The 21800-nt window shown below is 40.1% G+C and overlaps 2 protein-coding genes across 4 annotated transcripts; one reads left to right on the top strand and one right to left on the bottom strand.

Moving 5' to 3' along the window:
- Nucleotides 1-3937: 3937 nt before the first annotated feature.
- DUS2 (dihydrouridine synthase 2) lies at nt 3938-20139 on the bottom strand. Of its 3 annotated transcripts, none has more exons than XM_085589623.1 (16): nt 20028-20139; nt 18927-19066; nt 17995-18040; nt 17230-17321; nt 16340-16383; nt 15614-15674; nt 14460-14507; nt 13790-13855; nt 12165-12235; nt 11684-11770; nt 11410-11578; nt 10318-10439; nt 7559-7702; nt 6340-6427; nt 5657-5730; nt 3938-4442 (listed from the first exon to the last, which is right to left on the bottom strand). In XM_085589623.1, the coding sequence occupies exons 2-16, from the start codon at nt 19047-19049 to the stop codon at nt 4205-4207; spliced, it is 1473 nt and encodes a 490-aa protein (XP_085445749.1). In that variant the 5' UTR covers nt 19050-19066; nt 20028-20139; the 3' UTR covers nt 3938-4204. The 3 variants fall into 3 exon arrangements, with proteins under 3 accessions (XP_085445749.1, XP_085445747.1, XP_021410688.2); XM_085589621.1 differs by lacking the exon at nt 20028-20139 and adding an exon at nt 19367-19400; XM_021555013.3 differs by lacking the exon at nt 20028-20139 and having other exon boundaries at nt 18927-19400.
- DDX28 (DEAD-box helicase 28) lies at nt 19449-21733 on the top strand. Its single transcript, XM_021555045.4, has one exon. It carries the CDS (start codon nt 19470-19472, stop codon nt 21093-21095), a length of 1626 nt encoding a protein of 541 aa, XP_021410720.4. The 5' UTR covers nt 19449-19469; the 3' UTR covers nt 21096-21733.
- Nucleotides 21734-21800: the final 67 nt, after the last annotated feature.

Raw genomic sequence — 21800 nt, 5'->3', positions numbered from 1 at the left:
TTTCCAGCTAACACCTGTGTGGGACCTCTCACAATCTTGCCAGTTGACGTGTTTGAAAAGCACGTTCTGCGTGTCATAACGGGCAAGTGAAAACCAAACCAAAACATAAACCACCCCACCTCCCCCTCCTTCCCCAGCAACCCGAGGCATGCTTATTCTTTGACTTGGAGAGCAGCTGAGCTGACATGTGGCTCACTTGCCAGTTTCTGAAACTGCAGTGCTGGGCAACTCTAGGATTTTGATATTCAAACTCTGTATTTGTACCGCCAACATTTAACCTCACATTCCAGGGTGGGGCTGGGCTCAGAGCCTGGGACATTCCAAAAAGCATTCCAGCCAGCAAGGCCCTGGAGGTAGACCCTCAGTGAGTGCATCCACACTAAAGGCTGGTAAAAATGTCTCTGCATTCCCATTCACATTTCTAGTAAGCAAAATACAAGGAGGACAAGTTACAGTTCTCCCCATACCCATGGACCACACTTTGGCAGGTATCATCACAAATACTCTCTGCAGCATCACTATCAAGTAAAAAAAATACAAATGCTCTTTTGTTGGCTGATGGTACCCCTGGGACAAAAAACCCCTCCAGTTGCTTCGCAGAGTTCCATAGGATTAATAGTGAAACATTTTCACTAAGCAAATACTTAAAATAGAACACAGCTTTCATCAGTATTGACCAAGTATCATATTCACACTACATTAAAATTAAAAAAAAAAAGTTTACAAAAAGTGAAGCTAAATATCCTCCAACCCAGCTGTGGTCTCAATTGCCACCCTATGCAAGAATGCTGAAGTGCAATGGCTGGATTGGTAAATCCTGCAGAAGACAGCGTATTTTTGTAACAACAATAAAAAAACCTGCCACCTTCTGTTTCTGGAAAGTACAGCAGGGAAGAGAAGCACGGCAGCAACACACAGAATACCAATTTCTCCTTAAAAGCAATGTGAATGTAACGATTTCTAGGAGAAAATCACTGATCACTGAAGTAATTACTTCCCACCAGCGCTGAGAAAGGAATACACAAGATAAATACAGTTATCCTATCTGTAGAAGTGGTTAAGGGTGAATTGAATGATCAAAGTCCTCACACATTAGTTGTAACAGAGTTACAAGGAATGAAAGTATGTAACAGAAAGCCATTAAATCACAACATTCTGGACAGCACATTATATATATATATATATATATATATATATATATATATACACAAGCGTAACATTTCTTTGGATCTTTCTGAAACTGATCAAAGGTGTCAAATGTTACACTTTCTATCCATTTGCCAGAATTAAAGCCCTTCTATATTTAGCATTAAAAGCTCATTCCAACAGAGTGACTCCTCACTCTCATTTTCACAGGCTCCGTTTGGCCTGTCCATAGCTACAGCACAGACATTAATGTGTACAACCACTGCAGAGAGCTAAGAGGAGTAAGTGAAACATTGGCAACCATGTAATAATTTCAGGAAGGATTTGAAAACCTGCAGTTATTAGAAAACAGAAACATCCCCCACAACATTTAGCATCCATTTGATTTAATAAACACACCTGGCAGACTAGTGTTAACATAGAATTTCTTTCACTCATAGCAAACTATGCAGCCAGTTTTATCCAACTCTCTCCATCAAGCAAGCCAAGGCACATATTCTGTTTTATCAGTAGTAAAGCCCCTCTAGGCTGCTATTCATGCAGACTGTGTTAAGGTATCTATCTTCAACTACAGTGACCTGTGAATATTTGACAGCAGAAATCATGCAGAAATCTGCTCAGCTGATAAATGAACCCAAGATTTACACCTTTTCAAGCAGCACTGGAACATCAACCTCTCACCACATACCTGTGCTCTGAATTGCCTGGAGTCAGTGGCTGGAAGGAAGAAATGAAAAGCCTGCACAGACTGTACCTCTCTAAGGAGGCAGGAGGATGCACATTCACATCACATGGCAAAAAACCAGAAATAAAACCCTCAAGGTACAAATAGTGTTATGAAGCCTTGGCTTCTAAATTGAATGATTCTATCTCACTTCTGTTAGAAGTTCAAATCAGGAGTGACACACTTTCTCCTGAGTAATTTTTTGGGTTTTTTTCTGGGTCAAAAGAGAAGTAACATGCATCTCATGACTGACTTATCTATAAACTCATCCCATTCCACCAGAACTTCCACTGATCCAAAGTAACTGCTGCTCTCTAAGTCCACCCTGAACTTAGGCACCACCACCTGTGTTACCCAAAGATTCACTTTTCCTTTTAGGCAGACAATGATTATAAGACTACTCCAGAGCCTTCTGTGCAGCAGGACAAGAGGCAGTGGGCACAAATCGAAACACAGGATATTCCATGTAGAAGAAGGAAAAAAAAAAACACTTTTGCTTACCTTAAGGGTGCTCAGACCCTGGAATGAGTTGCAAAGAAAGGTTGTGGAGTGTCAATCTTTGAATACGTGCAAAAGCCAGTTAGACATGGTCCAGGGAAACCTCCCTTGTTCACCCTGCTTTGAGCACAGGGTTTGGACCACACAATCTCCAGGGGTCCTTTCCACATTCAAACATTCCATGATTCTATTACATTAGATCCTGCAAATCACACTGGTAGCAGGACCTAAAAATTACTTTTTCTTTATTATTGTGGCTTCAAATAGTTCTGACAAAAGTAAGATAGAACTTATAAAAGGAAGAGTTACTTCTGAAATTTCTGATTAATACTGCAATTTTTTTTTTTAGTGCTTCAGATTAAAATTGTAGCACTAAAATGATATCAAATGTAAACATATTAAAGTGCATTTACTGCAATGTACAAATTGAACAATAAAAACTTCCTTCTTCCTAGACCGTGTAGATTTACTGTAAATTACTCAAATCTAATCAGCAGACATTTTAACTTCACAACCCTGAATATTATCCGATGAGATATTGTTCTTCCTTTTTGAAAGAATGGTTTAATGTAGCATTATCACTTGAGGAAAAGGATCAAATTTTTAAATAGAAAGATTCTTTATAAATTACAACAGCATGAATTATATCTTGTACATTCTTTATACAAAGTACTTTAGAGATCATGGCATGATACATCCCCATTACTTTGTTTTCAGACCAGAGCTGATAAGATCCCTCACACTGTTGAGGGAAACTAAGCCAGTGTTTCAATCAATTATTAATAACAGAAACCTCTGAATTCTTTTGGCACTCTTTTGAGGATTCAGAACTCTCATTTTATTCAGACAAGCTCACTGAGTTGCCATGAATTAGACAGGGTCTGTATCCTCTCCTGGTATACAGCATTTACTTACAGTTCACTTTAATAGGAAGTTGTGATGATGGAAAACAAAGAAGAGAACATGGGCCTTTGATCAAGACCCCTGTATCACCAACAGCTGATTATTGAGACAAACAAGGTCACATTTCAGGAACATAGAAGGCCATATCTGGATGGCCATTACTGCAAGTAATCTACTTGTAGACATTTATAAGGACTTTCAAGTTCAAAAGACAAAATCTCAAAGGATCTTAATTCAACAAAGTCAGTGCTACTAGGTTTGGCTCCACTGCCTTACTGGAAAGACACAATTGTTAACACCTATGACCAGGAAGGGACAATTAATTCTACTGCCATATTTCTGAAGGTAAAAAACCTAGAAGTTATCATAGAAGAATGTTATTTTAATGCTTTTCTTACAATTTTTAAATCCTTCTTTCTGTAAAAAAAACCTTTTCTTGATACATGAACAGTGTAAACTAAGCTTGCAAAACGTGCATAAAACTCAGTTGACACAACCATGTCTACTTTGCTATTAATTATTTTCCTACATTGATTTTTCTGATTAACTGAGCAGTTCCAATACACAGCTCCATTCCTTGGTGGATGATGTATTAATACATCTCTTACCAGTACACTGTAGACTTATTAAAAATTAAAAAAACAAGTAATGAAACCAATGACAAAATTGCTTTGAAAATACCTGATATTTTAAAAAAGTTTATTATTGGGATTACCTTCTCCATGTTTTTTAAAATCAAGTTCCTAATTATCATCTGAAAGGCACCATAGGGACAGTGAATGGTGAACAGTAAACATCTCAGTGGCATTTTGCACAACTGGGAAATTTATGTCTCTGAGAGAATCCAAATGAAATGTGAACAGCAAGATATACAAACAGGAGCTCATTTGTAGCTGCATAGACATGAAATCTCTAATTTCCATTAATTCCATGCTATCGTGGCATCTTCGGCACATTCATGTCAGAAGTTTCTTCAATAAAATTGGCTTTTTTATGGGAAGGCTCGGCAAGATCCTCTCCATGGTCTCTGCTAATCAAGCACTCCTGGTCCCCCCTCTTGCGTTTGTTCATCAGGTGATTTTCTCCCTCACAGAGTTTTCCCTCTGGGACACCCAGTGTTCTCAGACAGACAATAGCTGCAGCCTGTTCTGCCAGTTTCTTGGACTTGTCCCTGGAGAGCAAGCACACAGAGCACATGTAAAAGTAGAAACTGAGGTCTCTACACTGCCAAGAGACAATTTCCTGTCTCTGATGCAACATCATGAAACAAACAGCACTTGTAGTCATCTCACAGCAGAGGAACAAAACAGGTCAGTTCCAGAAATTATTTCAGTCTTGCTAGGTGTCAAGCATTGATGCATCACTCCTGATGCAATATTCCTAGAAAATCTGTCTCTATCAGGTCTTGTCTCTTGGACACTCTCCATTTCAAAGGTACACAGCCAATGTGTGTTTGGCCCATACAGTCCTCAGGAAGGTAACTTTTACAAATCTGATCACTAAACAAAACTGAGTTATGAAGGATCACTTTTCTTGAAAGAAGCTCAGGCGTAAGTACATCTCTGGCAGACGTACAAGTTCATTGATGCTGACAAATGCAGGAACTGTTCCATAATAATAAAAATTCTGTCATTTCTGAGAAAGACTGCCCATCACACATTTGTGGAAGTCAGTATTTGAAAGCCTTTTCCAGTCAAAATTTCTTATCAGCTGAGCATAACTAAAGCCTCTGAACAGGAAGGCTGCAAAGCAGTTGTGTGCACTTGTCCTGTTTAAGATGTTCAATGCTGAGCTCTAGCTTTGCAGTTAAATCAAGATCACTTGAGGTGCAAATGTCTCAAATCAACTCCAGTATTAATAGATGATTGTATAAAATACCATCATGAAACTTTGGAGCAGCTCTGAATGTAGCTGCTAATTAACTGTAATCCCCAAGAACTCAGTGCACCGTCCTCTGTTTCACTGAATATAGACACTTAGTCCTGACTTCTTGTTGGGATGGATCTGCTGCAGTGGCTGAAGATATTCCAACCTCCTCCAACATTCCCCTCTGCCTCGCCTTGGCTTCTTTCTGAACTCATCACATACAGAATGGAACTGGGTCACCTATTTGCTCCCCTTCCAATACAACTTGTGGACTAACAAAAAGTTAATTAAAACCTGTTACTGTTTACTTGATTATGCCAGTGCTTACTTCCTCTTGTAACATTCAATTCTCAGAAGATTTTAATCCTTTCTCTCTCCTAGAGGTAGCTTTAGGAGGTAGCTTTTAGTTGACCTTTATCAAAGCCAACTGGAATAAATTGGAATATCCCTTAATGCAAGTTTTTAAGCAACATTTCAGAAACAAAAATCCAGCTGAAAAATCCATTAAGGATGGCTTACCACAGAGTTGATCGATATTTTTGCTCAGCTACTGTCACAACTGAACAGAATAATCTATCCAGTGGTCTTTGAACCTGTAGAAAAAAGAATTAAAAGGGAAGGGGCTGTCAAAAACCACTCATGTCATTCAGAGAAGAAACAACATCATCAACATTCCTTCATAGGTATAAAGACAAGAATAACGAGTAACATAACTTTAAAATTACTCTAATGCACACCACACATTTCACCACACATATTCAACATTAAAAAATTAAGAAATTGTCCAAGCTACAAATATTTTTGCTCTACAAAAAATAAAAAGTAATCAAATAATCTCCTCCCGTAACCAAACAGGTGCTCCTGTCCCATACAGTTCCTATCCGTAACAGTGTGCAACAACAGAGAAAACATTCCAACACTTAATTCTTTACTTCACAGAAGGAGTAAAAGATAGAGAAGTTACAGCAACTTCTTTCACAAATGAATCAAAAGCAGACTGAAGGTCTGATTTTGGATTTTTTATTTTCTAATACAATAAGCTACTGTTGTCATACCTGTGTGCATTACCATTTCTGCAGCTGCTTTCTGAAAGAGCTACACCAGACTGGGAAGCAGAATTTCTCACTACCTTGAGTTCTAAAATTCTTAATTTCATATACAAGGCAGAGGAAGAGGTATGAAAGGATTTTTCATTGACTCACAGTTTCATAAACAGGCTGAGGATGCTTTTCTTTCCTACACCATTCCAGAAGATACATTTTTGGAGTGATTTGTGGTGGATATTCTCGCCTAGACAGAAAAATTTGTGGTCAACAACTGCGCACAAAGTTCCACTTTAAAAAGACAGTGCTGCTTATTGTGTTACTTCTACCAGTTATTTGAAGTTAATTTTACAGCTCAAATGATGAAAAAGATTCTTCTTCCTCATTAGATAACTCAAGCAATAGGTGTGGAAAGACATCTAAAATAAAATCTAAAGTTTTCCCAAGCATTTACATTCTGTAGTAATACAGCTAGAGAAGAGATACCAGAAAGGAGTTTCTAATTAAATATGTGACACAGAAGAGAGATACAGTTTGGTACTGCACCAATTAAACACTAAAAAAGGAGAAGCTGCTTCTGTTACAAAGCAGTAATCAAATGAAAAAAGGGTAGAAAATATAGGAATTTATTCAGTTATTGACAAAGAATTACAGACCCTCACATATGGCAGAAAAAAAACATTTAAAAAAATCTGTATTCAGTTCTTGAGGAGTCCTATATATCCCGTAAATATTAAAGCATTATGACTGCATTTGTGGAGGATTTTACATATCACAGTCTTCTTGAGCTGTTTGATAGGCCTATTAGCAAAACCAGCAAACACAAATGTAACATGGAAAGTAACAGCTATAGGCTTCAGAGATTATAATTAAAATTGTATAAAATAGAATTCAACTCCATGAATTTATTTTTCAAGGAATAGCTTATGAGTGGAACACATTTAGAAAACTTCAGATGAGCAAGTTCTTTGCTTAGAAGAGTATTAAGACGTTTGTTCAGGACTTCTTATAGAAAAATTATGTTTTTGTCAAGTTTCACTAAAAATAACTGAACTCTAGATCTTTGTAATACACTTTTCTACCTAGAGATGTTATTTTTAAAATTTTTTTAGAGCACTCAGCACTTGCAACAGTGAAGAAGTTAAGTGAAGAATTATGCAGTTTCAGGAAACCTGCAACTAAAGAATATCCTACAATATCCAAATGGCACAGGAAAAGTGGTGATTATGCAATGATGGTCACTTACTGTTTCATAAGAATTCATTCAGTAAGTGCTGTATTGCAAATCACCATTTTCAAAGAACTGTTAAGACACTGTGAACCTCACAATTATTATTCAGAGATGTCAGATAGTGAAAAACTTGATTTTCATGCTTACTTGTCAAATCTAACAGCCATTTTTATTACATCTGGATCTTCCATTTGGTCATCTTCATCTTGCGTCTTGGTTTCTAAAGATGTTTTCTTTGCTTCAAAAATAGCTGTGGTTTCTTCATAGAAGTCACTCATTTCAAAGGCTTCACTATTCAAACAGAATTCCTTTATATTAGATATCAGTTTATAAATTTTTGTATCACATTATGACAGAGAAAGAAAATGTAGAAATCAATTGTGTTTACAGTATATGTTAAGAGTACAGAGAATGAAGTGGAAGCATGGCTATATTCTGCACATTGTTTCTCTTTCAATTCTTACCAGACATTGTTGACCTACAAGGAGGAAAATGATGTTCTAATTTCCAGCACAACATATACAATTTGTAGCCTGGAAGTGAAGGCAGAATCTGCAATGTCCAAGTTATTATCTCATTAATAACTTGCAGTTGGATGAATCAGCCAAACAAACATCTCAGAGTGACTTCTAGTGCATCAGCTCCACAAGGGCAATATGAGCAAAACGCAGGAAAAAGAATCTTCTAATGTTAGTGATTAAAAATAATATAAGCAATAAACACTACAGCATCCAAACCTCTCAAAATCTCTGATTTTGACTTCAGAGTATTATTCACAAGCCCAAATAAAGAGAAGAAGCAACCAGAATTTTAGTCAAAGGCAAAAGCCTCAAACCCTTTTAAATTTCAAATTCATGGCAGACTGGATCTACTTTGAAAAACTGCGACTATCAATTTTCTGCAGATGCTAACAACAATAAAACCTGCAGAATAAAAGAAATATTGCTTTCTGTTATGAGGATGCTGGTTGATAAGGGGCTATTCAATGACAAAATGAATTCTTCCCACAAAGCCATCTCCAATGCTCCAAGCAAAAAAGAATAGAAGCTGCACAATACTAACTTATGCTTCTAAGGGAAGCATATTACATACTGCTATGCAAACGTTTTGTGGGAAGAGCAGCAGGCTGCTCTCTTGCACTAAGCACTGAGGTTAAAGCTCAAATGGCTGTAACCCATCTTCACCACCAGGAGACAGCAAAATTATGCACTATTATTGTCTGAAGATAAACTGGTGCATTTAAAAAACCTACATGTCCCTCAGTTATCTGGAGACACGAAACAGGTTGTTCAGAACAGGGGTTAAAAGACCAGGTTTGCTGGCAGAAAGCAGTTTCATACATTTTCAAACGGCTCTGTCCCCTCTCCTGCACACACATTGCTTTAGCCCATTTTGAAGTTGGTATTGCATCACATGTACAAAACCAGTTTGGTATTGTTAGGCATAGCACATAAACCCCACAGTTTTACACCAGATCTCTATCCAGTGTTTATGTGTATGAACTGCGACACCTCTAATTACCTGTGTAAAATTGTTACTTTACAGTATTTATTTTACATGCTATGCATTGCTATTCATGCAGCAGAAAACACCACCACCCTCTGGGCTAATACTTTATTGAAGCTGCAGAAGGTCTGAGTTCCAATCTACACTTTATCTTTTTTCCTAAACTCAAACTCTATAATCAAAATAGATAGTCTGTTAGCATAGTTAAACTTGTTAAGGTCTTTAAGTTGCCAAAGTGAAAAGTAACTTGCAAAGTTTAAATGTTGTTCATGAATTCCCCTGCTCCTTTAAGAATAATGAACTCTAGCTCCCTTTATATATGCAATACAAATTCCCTTCATTATACTGTAATGTAACAGTCATGGACAGAATTATTTTAGAATGCCAAAATTGGTAAAAGGCAATAAAATGGCAAAAGGATTGCAGGCATTTCCATTCATTTTGAACATGAACAGAATGCTGATTAGGGTTTGCTAGAAACCAATACATTATTTTTCAAAATAATTCAAGCTTTCAACATTTCCATCCATTTTCATACACATCAGATATAAAACAATTTCAGACTGTTCATTTTATAAAAAACAAGGAGACTCCTCCCCTCCCTTCTATCAGAAGGATAATTATAACACACAATATGGATATGATACATGCAAGCTTAGAGCTTTATTTTGTTCAGTTTGAGATGTATCCAAACCTGAATTCCCCTAATCCTGTGTAAATTCTTTATTCATCTGCCTATTTTATGGTTTCTCTCAAAATTTTTGTTTTTTCATTTCTGTCTCTGCAATTGAGAAATATCATCCAGTCTGTTTCTGATGTGCAGGATGACAAGATTCTTTAAAGCTACTTACTATATTTCCTCAAAAAGATTGCCATAATTCATTTAGGATATTACAGGAATGAAAAGCAGCACAAAAAATTACATTTAAGTACCATACAACCGGATAATCCTGATACAAGTTTCCGAGTTTCTAAGTGTTCATTTTAAAACAAATATGTTATAAATATTCCAGTAACATTAAAAACCTCATATGCAAGGGGGAAAGCTAAGTCAAATAAGCATCATTGGAAGAAGACAAGTTCCACAAAATTTCAGACAAGTTGAAATTTTTCTTAATCACTTCATGCAAATATTGGATAAATGCTTGTTACTCAGTGAAGCACCACTCAAATTAGTGTGCTGAATATAGAGAGTTTTAGGGATAAAGATTTAACATCTGAGCATGCAGGAAACCTGGAAAAGTTTACTCTGTTATTTCATACCTCCATCTGGATTTTTGGGGTTATTTTTGGGGTTTTTGCAACTTCTCCTGACAGTGTGAAATGCCAGGCAGTGTTAGACAGAGAAGTGGTGTGCAAGTTTGACAGAGTACAACTCCTTTTCTGAAGTCCATGCTTACCAGATCTCCTGTGTGGACTGTGCAGCGTGCAGCTTCTTACCCTGAGTAGTTTCCAACTGTTCTCTCAACATCTGACACAAGCAGTATTTAGTGTTGGTGTAGTGATTGTCATACCTCACTGCCTAATGGAAAGAGAGAGAATTACAAAACACACCAAACGAATTTATCTTCTATAGTGCACATGTTGCAGTACAGACATATGGTCTTGATGGCTTCCACAATCATTTTTGAAAGGCAAACCACAGTGCAGTTTCCTCAGTAACATATTCAACACTACCCATGAACGTGACTATAATTGAATTATTTTGGCATGACTTCACCAACTAAAGTTCAACTGACTCATATACTTGTGAAGAAAGAGTTGACCTGTTTACATCATTGACTAGAAATGCACTGATATTTTAGTAAGCAACTCGTTAATAGCAAGCTTAAATTAGGAAAAAATAATTTGAATTGATGACATGATCAAAGTTACAGATTTCTGACTAATTTCCTATTACGTCATTAAAATTTTGTCCTTTGAATAATGGATAAAACTTTATATATTAGATGACTTAGCTACAGTACTACAATTATACAGCATTACTTTATTGGCATATCATTCCCTTTGCTTCTCTACTGTGAATACTTCTTGACAGGATTTGTGAAAAGTAACTAATTTCTAAAAGGGACTCTAGGAGCAACTGATTTTTTAATAGTCCTTCACCTTTCTGTTCAATGTTGTAAATTCAATATTGTATACGGTATAGAATAATCTGCTCGAATTGTACAACTGTGACTTCGAAAGAGTTTGACTACATATTTTTATATTTCTTTACATTTTTAGATAGCTTGGCAAACCTCATAACTGTTCCCAAGAAACTGGGCTAAAAAGCATGTTTTCTGAATAGAGATTTCTGAACCTTTTTGTTTCTGAACAAAATCAAACAGAGGAATCAGGGATTAATTCGCAAGGATCATGTAACATGCACTATGTTAAAATATCCCCAGAACCAAGTCTTTGAAATGAAGAGGAGTTAAGAACTGCAGTAGGATTTGGATTGACAATTCTAAACAATGTGAATTACAAGTAAGATCTTCATAAAAACATACATATTTGATGTAATCTTGCATGACATCCTTCAAGGGGCAAAACCCCTCTTTTCTGAAGACAGAGGGGTTCCACATGGCAGCACGAGCAATCATGACTGATGAGGCAGCTGTTGCTTTCTGGAAGGTCTCAATGTCTGCATATTCCTTAATGAAGTCATGAGATCCTCCACTAAAAATTAACAACACTAATATAATTAATCACAGTTCTTTTTCCTGCACTTGGAAATCTTAAGTACAGGCATCTGACCATAATGAGCTAATTAGTCCAACTTACTTTGCTATTACTGGAATGGAGACAGCTTCAGATATGGCCTTGATAACATCACAGTGGACAGGGTGCTGAGGCCTCTCCTCCTTCTTCCTTTCCAACAAACAAAAAAAAAAAAAGACAAGACCAAAGATTTCCTGTGGAATTTATAGATCTCTAAACCACAGCAGACATGACATAAGGATTATTGGGATATACTTGTTTCAGTTTTTTTATTTTATATATTATTTTTTTTAAATACAAAGTATGCAAGATAATTTTAGCTTTATTTGGTCCTTGAGAAAAAAATATTTAGGAAAAGAGCAGCAAGCGGTTTAATTCCTTAATTACTGACTTGATTTCTTAGAACACCAATTCAGTTAACAGTTGAAATCAGAATTACATATTACATTTAGAGTATAGAGTATACTTGTATCAGTCATATACTGTGGTACAGTCATCAACAAACTAAAAAAATCTAAGTCTTTCTTGCCTAAAATCAATTTACCTTCCATGGACTGCAATGGCAGCAATGCCAGTTTTCTCTATTCTCTTCACCAGATTCACAGTATCCTCCACCTGACGGATAAGACAGTCTGACATGATTTTAATTCAAAGCAAAAGGAATAACTATCATGTGACCATTGTACAAACAAATGCTGGAAGTCTTCTTTGATCAAGAGGGATGTGATCCCTGTCTTTCATCAATAACATAACATGTACAACCAATTAATATATACTTCAATTAAAGAACTACATGCTATGGCAAAAAAAAAAAAATCCATTTTTAATGTTTCCATGAACTTACAGATTACAAACTTTCTCAAACCAGGTAATATAATACTCTGTAGCAGGAGAATATTTTCCAAAGGTTTTCAGATTGTCAATTGAAAATGACTGGAACATTTGATTAGCAAGTCCTCTCTAATGACTACTCTGTAAATTGTAATTAAAATGCTTTTCAGTAAGAGGATGCCTTCTGAAATCAACCTAACATGCAATCACACAACTATAAATATTCCCCTCAGAAGTGTCTTAAAGACATTAACAAGCATCTAAAAATTCTAAGGATATTCATACATGCCCAGTAAATCAAAAGGCCTAGTATATCTTCAAAAAGGTAATATGCTCTTAAAAAGCAGAAATAAAATTGACACACTGCTGCACTAGCCTGTCTTATGCATCTTTAGGGAAAGGGAGAATGAAAAAAAGGCAAATTTTGCTTTCAAAAACTGGAGGAATATCTGTGGCTCATCCCAAACATACCAGATTCAGTCTGAAAACTGCAACATGTCCCAGCTGGCAGGGATGCAGAGACAGAAGCTCACCTGCTGCTCTGATGGATGACATTATGCAAAACCAGCTTGAAACAAAAAGTTCTCTAATTTAATACTTCAGGACCAAAATGATCTTAAGACTGGGTTACTGATTCTTTTCACACAAGCTACATTTGTTTATCCCAACACATAAATGATTTCTGAACAAAGCTGCTTCAGGTACAGTTCATCCATCTACTGAAATATTTGTTTATATGCAATCATAGTACCTAGGAAGTAATTAAATACTCAATTACTAAATAATCAGTCTTTAAAGGAGAAGGCACATAATCTCTTGAAGGTTTAAAATATGTAGAGAAGTCATGTGAAAAAAAAAAAAGCACTAAGGAATCTACATTAGCTGTAAAAAAAGTCTGTAAAAAGATCCTCAAAAAGACCCTGTAACTTCATTGGCTGTTCTAACTGCATGAACAGGAAAACAGTATGGAAGAAAAATTAGTCTGAAAGAACAGAAAACAATCATCTATTGGCTACCCCATGTGAAAAGCAGGAACTAACAGCACCTCCTGGCTGCTCAAGGGGAACTGTCCTACACCCTTTTGTACCCCTATGACATAAAAAACTGACTCCGTTGAGAAATTGAGAGGATAAAAGCCTCTGTGCCCTTTCCTATCAGAAACTGACAAGCCCACAGTCACAGTCTCAGTGCACCTGCAGGTCAGATTTAGGCTGGGACAGCATCCCAAACTGTAAGAAACTGTAAGTTCCAAGTGCTGGTTTCACTAGAACATATATTCTGATAGTAAATCAGAACAATAACAGCTGAACACTTCAGCACAACAATTTATGCTCTTACTGAGGGCAAAATGCGGATTTTGCAGGTTACTGGTTTACAAATTCCTTTAACAAGGGTGGTCAATATCTGAAAAGAAAAAGACAAGACAAAATCTGATCACAACAGTGGCTTTACTAAAACTTTTGTTCTTTCTCTCTTGAAAATAAATTAGAATAATGTAACACTGTTTACTATTCCTCTATAAAGAATCTTACAGATTCTTAGACAGACATATACAATCTGTAACTGAATATACAATTTTATCCAATACATACACAAGCCTACTTCTAGTCTACGACACTTTTACTGCCACTTCTTTGTTGATTTGAAATGGATTTTTAGAGAGAAATTAACTGCTGCTGGAGTTTCAACACTGCTTTTAATATGGTGTGACCAGTGAACTCTGATTTCAAATTACATGCATAGACACATAAAACACACAAATACTGCACCACACTGAAAGTTTTTAAATTGAAAAAAAAACCCAAAAGTAACAGTTTTATAGTCCAGATAATGGCAAGGAGAACCAAATCAGGACTATTTCTCTATAACCTTAACTTCACTGCCCTAAACTGAGTAGTCCACTCAACTGATCATGAATTTGTTGTCTATGCAACTCATTCCTGCTGCCAGTAGAGCACAGAGCACAATTCCTCCCAAGGCATCTCCAACCCCACCAGGTGATACTTACAGACTCTATTTTGTCAGGATCAGACAGCAGTGCTGCTCCCATACCTCCCTGGCAAAACACACAGAAGCTGTTACCCACATGGCAAACACATTTTTCAACTCAATTGTTTTGCCTAATAGCAGACCACAACAAAAGCACAATGTTGTATTCAGGAAAAAAATGTCAAAATTTAAAATACAGGAGCATTACTGAACACCTTGGTGCTACATTTCTTAGACTTGTATCATAGTAATTAAGCAGTAATTCAGGGCATCAACTTGCTCTCATCACTTTAGGGAGCAGACAGGATTTCAAAAAGCTATTTTTAGCAAACATAATCATAATTTTCCTGTTTTTCATCTATAACATAATTATGAGCAATTTAATATTTTAGCTGTTCTTCACACACTGTTTCATCTGCATACACAGATGCAGAGTCCAACAACTTTTTTGTCCAAATATTTTTGACCCAGAACTATTGTTGGAGAATAACCATTGACCAGCAGTTGTACTCCTGATCTTTCACCGTAGTACAAGATGGATATTTTGGTGTTTTGTTCATAATTATGGTTCTGTGACGCATTTGAAATCAAAATGGAGTGTCATGGTTCAATTTATTGATCCTTTATGTCCACACCAAGTGGCTTAACAGTCCTAACAATGCTCTGTTGAATGCTCTGTTCTAATCCCATATACAGGACTAATATAGAACTTCATATGCTTTATTACAAAACAAACAAACAAAACAGGTTTTAAGTGATCTATTGTCCTCCCACTTAAAACTGGCAAATAACTGAATTCAACTTTACTAAGTTGTGACTGTTTTTTGCCATCTATTTGCTCAGATGACAAATTGGGATTTCAACTTTTATTAAGGCTAGACAGAATTTATTCCACTCAACCAACAAATTAATGACTTCAGAAGAATATTAAAAAGCTCTAAACACTTCATTTTATCTAGACTTTAAGAATTTAATTTTCTAACAGCCTATGTTATTTTACTGTATTAGGGCCATGACACCTTTTAGAGTGTTCTATTTACTACAAACAATTAAATTTAATTTTTCTCTTCAGCAAAATTTTACTGCCTGAATTTGAAAACCAGACCATGAATTCCACACTCCATACCTTCAAGACAGCAAAGGCTCATTTAAGGGTAATCAAAATCCACTTGCCTTAGTAGAATATTCTTTTGGGCATCCCATGTTGATATCAATACCAGCCACATCACTCTCTCTGAAAGAGATGGAAATTTTTTTTAGTATATTAGAAAAAGAAAGCAATATCTTTCCAAGTAATTTGTTCCATCATCACTGAGACTTAAATGAAAACTTAAAGTGAATTTAAACTTTTGAATTCTTAGCTTCTCCCTTATTTAAGTCAAATATACAAATTTTAATGATGGTCTGAAGATCAGATTGTTCAAAGGTTTCAATAACCAGTGCTGTGCAGAAGCTACAAATACTCATCTTAAATACCTTCTATATACTTAATCCTATATAAAGTATATCCACCACTAAATTCATCACTACAGTAAGTCTTATTGAAACTTCCATCTATTTAAATGGAGGCTTAAAACCATTTTTTTAAGAGACACTTTTTCTTTCTGCACAATGCATTACTGGAGGCTTTAAACCACAAACAGTAACGGACACTTTCAGATATATTGGTCTTGCAGCTGTGCAATATCCAGGAAAATTCATACTGGAGAGATCAAGGACACATTTGCACTAGCAAGAAGCCATCCCAGCACAGAATTTATGCAGCTGAACTTTTCCTGGTTCTATCAAGAGCTACCTTGATGCTCTCAAGCATAAAAAACTGTCTTCTACAATAATTACTCTGTACACAAAATCCCAGACAAACCCATGGTGGGAAGGGGGTGAGAAAAGATGACTTACACAAGCTTAGCTACTGCCAGGGCTCTTTCAGCATCTGCTGAACCCTGTTGGTAAAAGAAGAGGGTTTGTAAATACAAAATATCATCAAATTATCAAAAGCCAAGATGCTTACTTGCACACGTGTATAACTATATTTGTTCTGAACATTTAGCACAGAGACCCACTCAGAGGCACACTGGATACTTAAAACATTTACCTATAGCACATATTGGAGTCAGCCACTGGATGATAAAAGGTGATACAAAAAAGGATCCAAAGAGGTCGGTCTGCCCTCTTCACCTACAGCCATATGAAATGTTCTTAGCCCCTCAGCAACAGATATCTATTTTAATGTTCTTAAGAAGCTCAACATATAACAATTCTAGACTCTACAAGCAACTTATTTCAGGGCCACATTACCACTGGAAAAGGTCTTTTCAGTGTCTAATACAGTCCACTCATGCTTCCCCCTCCCTCCAAGCCCAACATCTCTTGTCCTACAGAGTAGTCTCTAAGAGCAAATTACTGTCATTTTCTCTTCAGCAGAGAGAATCTTTAATTCATTTGTGCAATGCCAATGCACACATTATCTGTACTAAACAATGAAGCTTCTTTCAGACTTTCCAGTGAGACTGTTTACAGGACAGTGCAAAACTTCAGTGTGTGATCAGACATCAGCACAATTTATTTTCCATACTCATAAGTTCAGAAATATATGTAAGATACTTCTTACAAAACCAAGCTGCTGGAGAGCACAGTGATTATCTTGATCACCTTTTCTGAAAACAGCTCTAAGGAGAGCTTAAAATGTAGAATCTTGATTTGTACCAACAGCTCAGAAATTCTGCAGCACCTTTGGTGTGAAACCACTTCATTTAACTATGTTGTTAGAAGAGTATCTGGGGTCTTACCATTTGGAAGACAACACGTTCTCGCTCCCTTTCACAAGTTCTGAAAACAACTCTGTCATTAGGTGCAACAAAGTCCACTGTTTCAAGTACTTCTGTATGAAATGAGAAACAGACAGAAATTCTGTACAAATGTAAAAATTTTTTAAAAGTCATATGACCATGTCATAAATGAAATGCCATCAATGTCATTTGATGTTCTTTGAAAAGTATCAAAGCCCAGTGATGACTCAGCCAGAATGAATAATACTATTTTTCGGAAGGGGTAGGAAGGGAGAGGAGATTTGTAGTGAATTCCTGTTTCCCAGAGGGGACACTGCAAACAACTGTTTCTATGCCACTAAAGCAGGGCCAAGTCTCAAAGATACCTTTTTAAGAGCTTGCAGTGACAATCATGTTATTGCAAGTCCAGCCCATGGACTTCAAGTTAATAAATGAATGATAAATAGTGAGGTCTTGTATGTGTTGCTTCCTTATTGCAGTAGACTAAAAGGTGTTTATATTATCATGTCACAAACAGCTAACATTTAAAAAGACACATGATTGGAAACTGCAGTCCAAACAAACTGAAAGTTTGAAACTATAGAGTAGCAGACAAGTCTAAGGTAGCACTTCAGAAGCTTACTGGAAACCCCTAGACACAATTCAGTGAGATTGTATGTACTGATACATCCCTATAATCACCAGAAAAATTCTTCAGAGAAATAATTACTCTTAACTAGAAAAGAGACTTCTCACAGTCATTATCAAAATAAATGCCATACTTACCATTTATAACCCTTTTACACTGCAGCATCTTTATGTCAATCAGCTCCTGAGTAGAAAGAATAAAAAAATCTCAGCGAGTTGAATTGTTTCAACCAATCAGCTCCAAACAGTTGCCCATTTTATTAAGTAATTATTTGGAGAGACCAACTTCTCTGAGAAACCTGTCTCAGTACCTCAGCACACTTTGGTTAAAGAACTTCTTACTAGTATCTAATCTAAAGCTCGACTCTCTTCAGTTTAAAACAGTTCCCCCACATCCTATCACTATCTGTCCTTTCAAAATGTTCCTCTCCCTCTTTTTAAAAAGCCCCCTTTAAGTACAGGAAGGGCTCAGCAAAGTCTCCTTAGAAGATCCTTCTCTTCTCCAGAGAGAACAATCCCAGCTGTCTCAGACTGTGTTTGTACGAGAGGTGCTCCAGCCCTCTGATCAACATCGTGGCCTCCATGGATGCACTCTTAACAGGTCCACATAGTTCTTGTGTTAAGGACCCCACACCTCAATTTCAGGCAGCTTAAAAAAAAGTGTTTAAGTAACAAGGAGAGCAATGCTATGAGTGAAATACATGGAGGCACAGCAGAACTAACCAGATGAGACATGAAGTGAGTCTTCAAAGTTCTGACTCTACTGAAACAAAATACAAAAAAGCCTCAACAACAACAAAACCTACCCCCACCAAAAGTACAACTTGAGGAAATTGTTATGGTGTTTTGTCTTAATTACTTAAAGTTACTGAACAGCCTCAAAATACGGATTTACCATAACTTGAGAATGGCTCAGAGAAACACCTCAAGACATAGAGATTCTTCTTTCCTCATTTTTAATGGAAAACTATGTGCAAAAAGAACAAGCCATACAATGAAATTGTCCATTTGTACTTTCCTTAATAATAACGTTATCAGATAAAACCGCCTCATCTGCTCCTTCTCCATACCTCACAGTACACGATATCGGCACCATAGTCCAGAGCAAGCAGACGCATTGGCAGTGTCCCCACCCGCACCATTGGAGCCAGGATCTTCTTTCCTCTAAAGCACAGCGGGGTGTTCACCGTCATTCCTGTCGCTGTATCACCTGAAAGAGAGAGCCCAGGGGGACTGCCACGGACTGTCATTTCCCACGCGAGTTCTGTGCTGGGAAACACAGGCGGCGGAGCCCGCCAGGTGTGACGAGCTCGCCGGGCAGCGGGCTCGCCCAGCGTGAGGGCGCCGGGGATGCTCCCCGCCGCAGCGGCTCCCTCCCGAGCGAGGGCCCCGCGCCGCCCCTGCCACAGCCCCTCGGGGCCGCGACTGCTCCCGCGGCGGCGGCGCGGGGAAGGCGCTCAGCCGGCAGCGGAAAAGGGCGAACGAAGGGAGCGGCCGCCGCCGCACTCACCCTCCCGGCGCGGCTCGCCGCGGCTCCGCGGGGCGGGGAGAACCGGGGCCGGCGCCGCTTTCAGCGTCATCGGGCAGCGCCGCCGCCCCGCGTGGGGGCCGCGATGGCGCTGGGCCGGGCCGGGCCGGTGCTCCCGCTGCTGCTGCCGCGGCGGCCGGCGGGCAGCGGGGCGGCGGCGGCGGCGGGGAGCCCGCAGCCCCCCGGGGCCGTGGTGCGCGTCCCCTGGGCCCTGCGGCAGCGCCTGCAGCGGGGCGCGCAGCGCCGGCGGCGCGAGCAGGGCGAGGCGGCGGCGCCGCGCTCCGGGAAGCTGCTGCTGCGGAGCCGGCGGCCGGAGCTGAGCCAGCCCCGCTGGCAGACGGTGGGGCGCTGGGAGCAGCCGCCGCTGGTGTCGGCGGGCTGGAAGCACCGGAAGGCGTACGGGGATTACTTCCAGCTGGAGCCCTCGCAGGAGGCGGCTCCCGCCTTGCAGGCGCCGCCGGCTGAGGCGGGACGGGGCCCGACCTTCGCCGAGCTGGGGCTGCAGCCGGCGCTGCTGGCCGGCCTGGAGCGGCTCTCCATCGGCCGGCCCACGGCCGTGCAGCGCCTCGCCATCCCCGCCCTGCGCCGCGGCCGCAGCGCGCTGTGCGCCGCCGAGACGGGCAGCGGGAAGACTCTGGCGTACCTGCTGCCGCTGCTGGAGCGCCTGCTCGGCCGCCCCGAAGCGCCGGCGGGGGCGGCGGGCCCGGCGGCGCCCCGCGGGCTGGTGGTGCTGCCGTCGCGGGAGCTGGCGGCGCAGGTGGGCGCGGTGGCGGCGGCGCTGTGCGCGCCCGCGGGGCTGGCGGTGCGCGGCCTGACGGGCGGCGGGGCCGCGGGCGGGCTGCGGAGGCAGCTGCGGGCGCCGCCGCCGGGCCCCGCCGTGCTGCTGGGCACCCCCGGCGCGCTGCGGGAGGCGCTGCGGCGGCGCTTCCTGGCCCTGGAGAGGCTGCGCTGGATGGTGCTGGACGAGGCGGACTCGCTGATGGACGAGTCCTTCACGGGGCTGCTGGAGGAGATCCTGGCACACGCGCCCCTGGCCGCCGGCGCTCCCGGGCCAGCCGGGCCCGACGAGGAGAGGACGCAGGTGGTGGTGGTCGGAGCCACCTTCCCCGCGGGGCTCAGCGAAACGCTGGCGAAGTTCACTGACGTGGGCCAGTTTGTCACCCTCAGCACCGAGAGCCTGCACCGCCTGCCGCCTCACGTCCAGCAGAAGTTTGTCCGCCTCAAAGGCCGGGACAAGCTGCCCGAACTGCTGCAGCTGCTCAAGGAGCGCCCATCGTCTGGCGGGGCCGTTCTCATCTTCTGCAACAGCGCCGGCACCGTCAACTGGCTGGGCTACATCCTGGACGACCACAAAATCAAGCACCTGAGGCTGCAGGGGCAGATGTCGGCAGCTGCTAGAGCTGGCATCTTTGCCTCTTTCCAGAAGGGTGATGTGTCTGTCCTTGTCTGCACTGACCTTGCCTCGCGGGGGCTGGACACCAGCAGTGTGCAGCTAGTGGTCAACTATGACTTCCCAGACACCCTGCAGGACTACCTGCACCGAGCCGGGAGAGTTGGCCGGGTTGGGAGCAAGGCACCTGGAGCTGTGGTTAGTTTTGTCACCCATCGATGGGACGTGGACCTGGTACGGAAAATAGAGACTGCAGCCCGGAAAAGGACAGGTCTCCCAGGAATGGACTCTATTAATAAACCTTCACCTAAAGGAGGTTGATTCAGGTTGCCAGGCATTCCCTGGTAGGGGCTTGCCTTGAGGCCATTAAGGCAGAGTGAATGAGCTGCTGTGTGTAAGGCAGGTTGAAAGAATAGAGTTGAGTTTCAGAACCAGGTGATCAGGTTAACTTTGTGCACTGTTCTGGAAGCTGCAGTATTTGTCTGCACAGCCATCACAAGATGTGGTTTCCCAAAGGAAGCTAGTGAGTAACAGAATGCTTTTGGAGAATATCGAGAAATTACTTCATCAGTTGATTTGGTTTACTTATTTTGAGACATAATTTAAATTCAAATCTAAATGAGTATGTTTGTATGATACACAGTTCTATTTCATTACTGCCCACCACCATCAGCTAACATTAGTTATTAAAACTGAAAAATTGCTGCTGTGGCAGGAGAAAAAACCGGACTAGTTACAGACACAAGGAACTAAAGGACAAAGGATACTTCATTTTCTTGTGGTGTAGCAGTTAATTCAGAGAACTCTAAACTGAGTACCTGTAAAGTACAGCGGGAATGAGAAGGCACAATAATGCTTGAGGCTCTTTCAAAGCCTTAATTTGTTATTTTATAGTTACCTTTCACTGGGAAATGGGATCTTGCTCCTTCACGTTATATTAAATAAAAAGTCTTAAGGTGTTTCCTGTACATTTTTTTCTGCATACTGTAGTGACTTGTAAAGTTTCTGAACTGTCTGTAAACAAAC

Source organism: Lonchura striata, chromosome 11, assembly GCF_050655825.1.
Source record: "Lonchura striata isolate lonStrDom1 chromosome 11, ASM5065582v1, whole genome shotgun sequence".
Classification (NCBI taxonomy): domain Eukaryota; kingdom Metazoa; phylum Chordata; class Aves; order Passeriformes; family Estrildidae; genus Lonchura; species Lonchura striata.
Note: the sequence above shows the minus strand (reverse complement) of the source record. Positions and strands in the feature narration are given on the sequence as shown.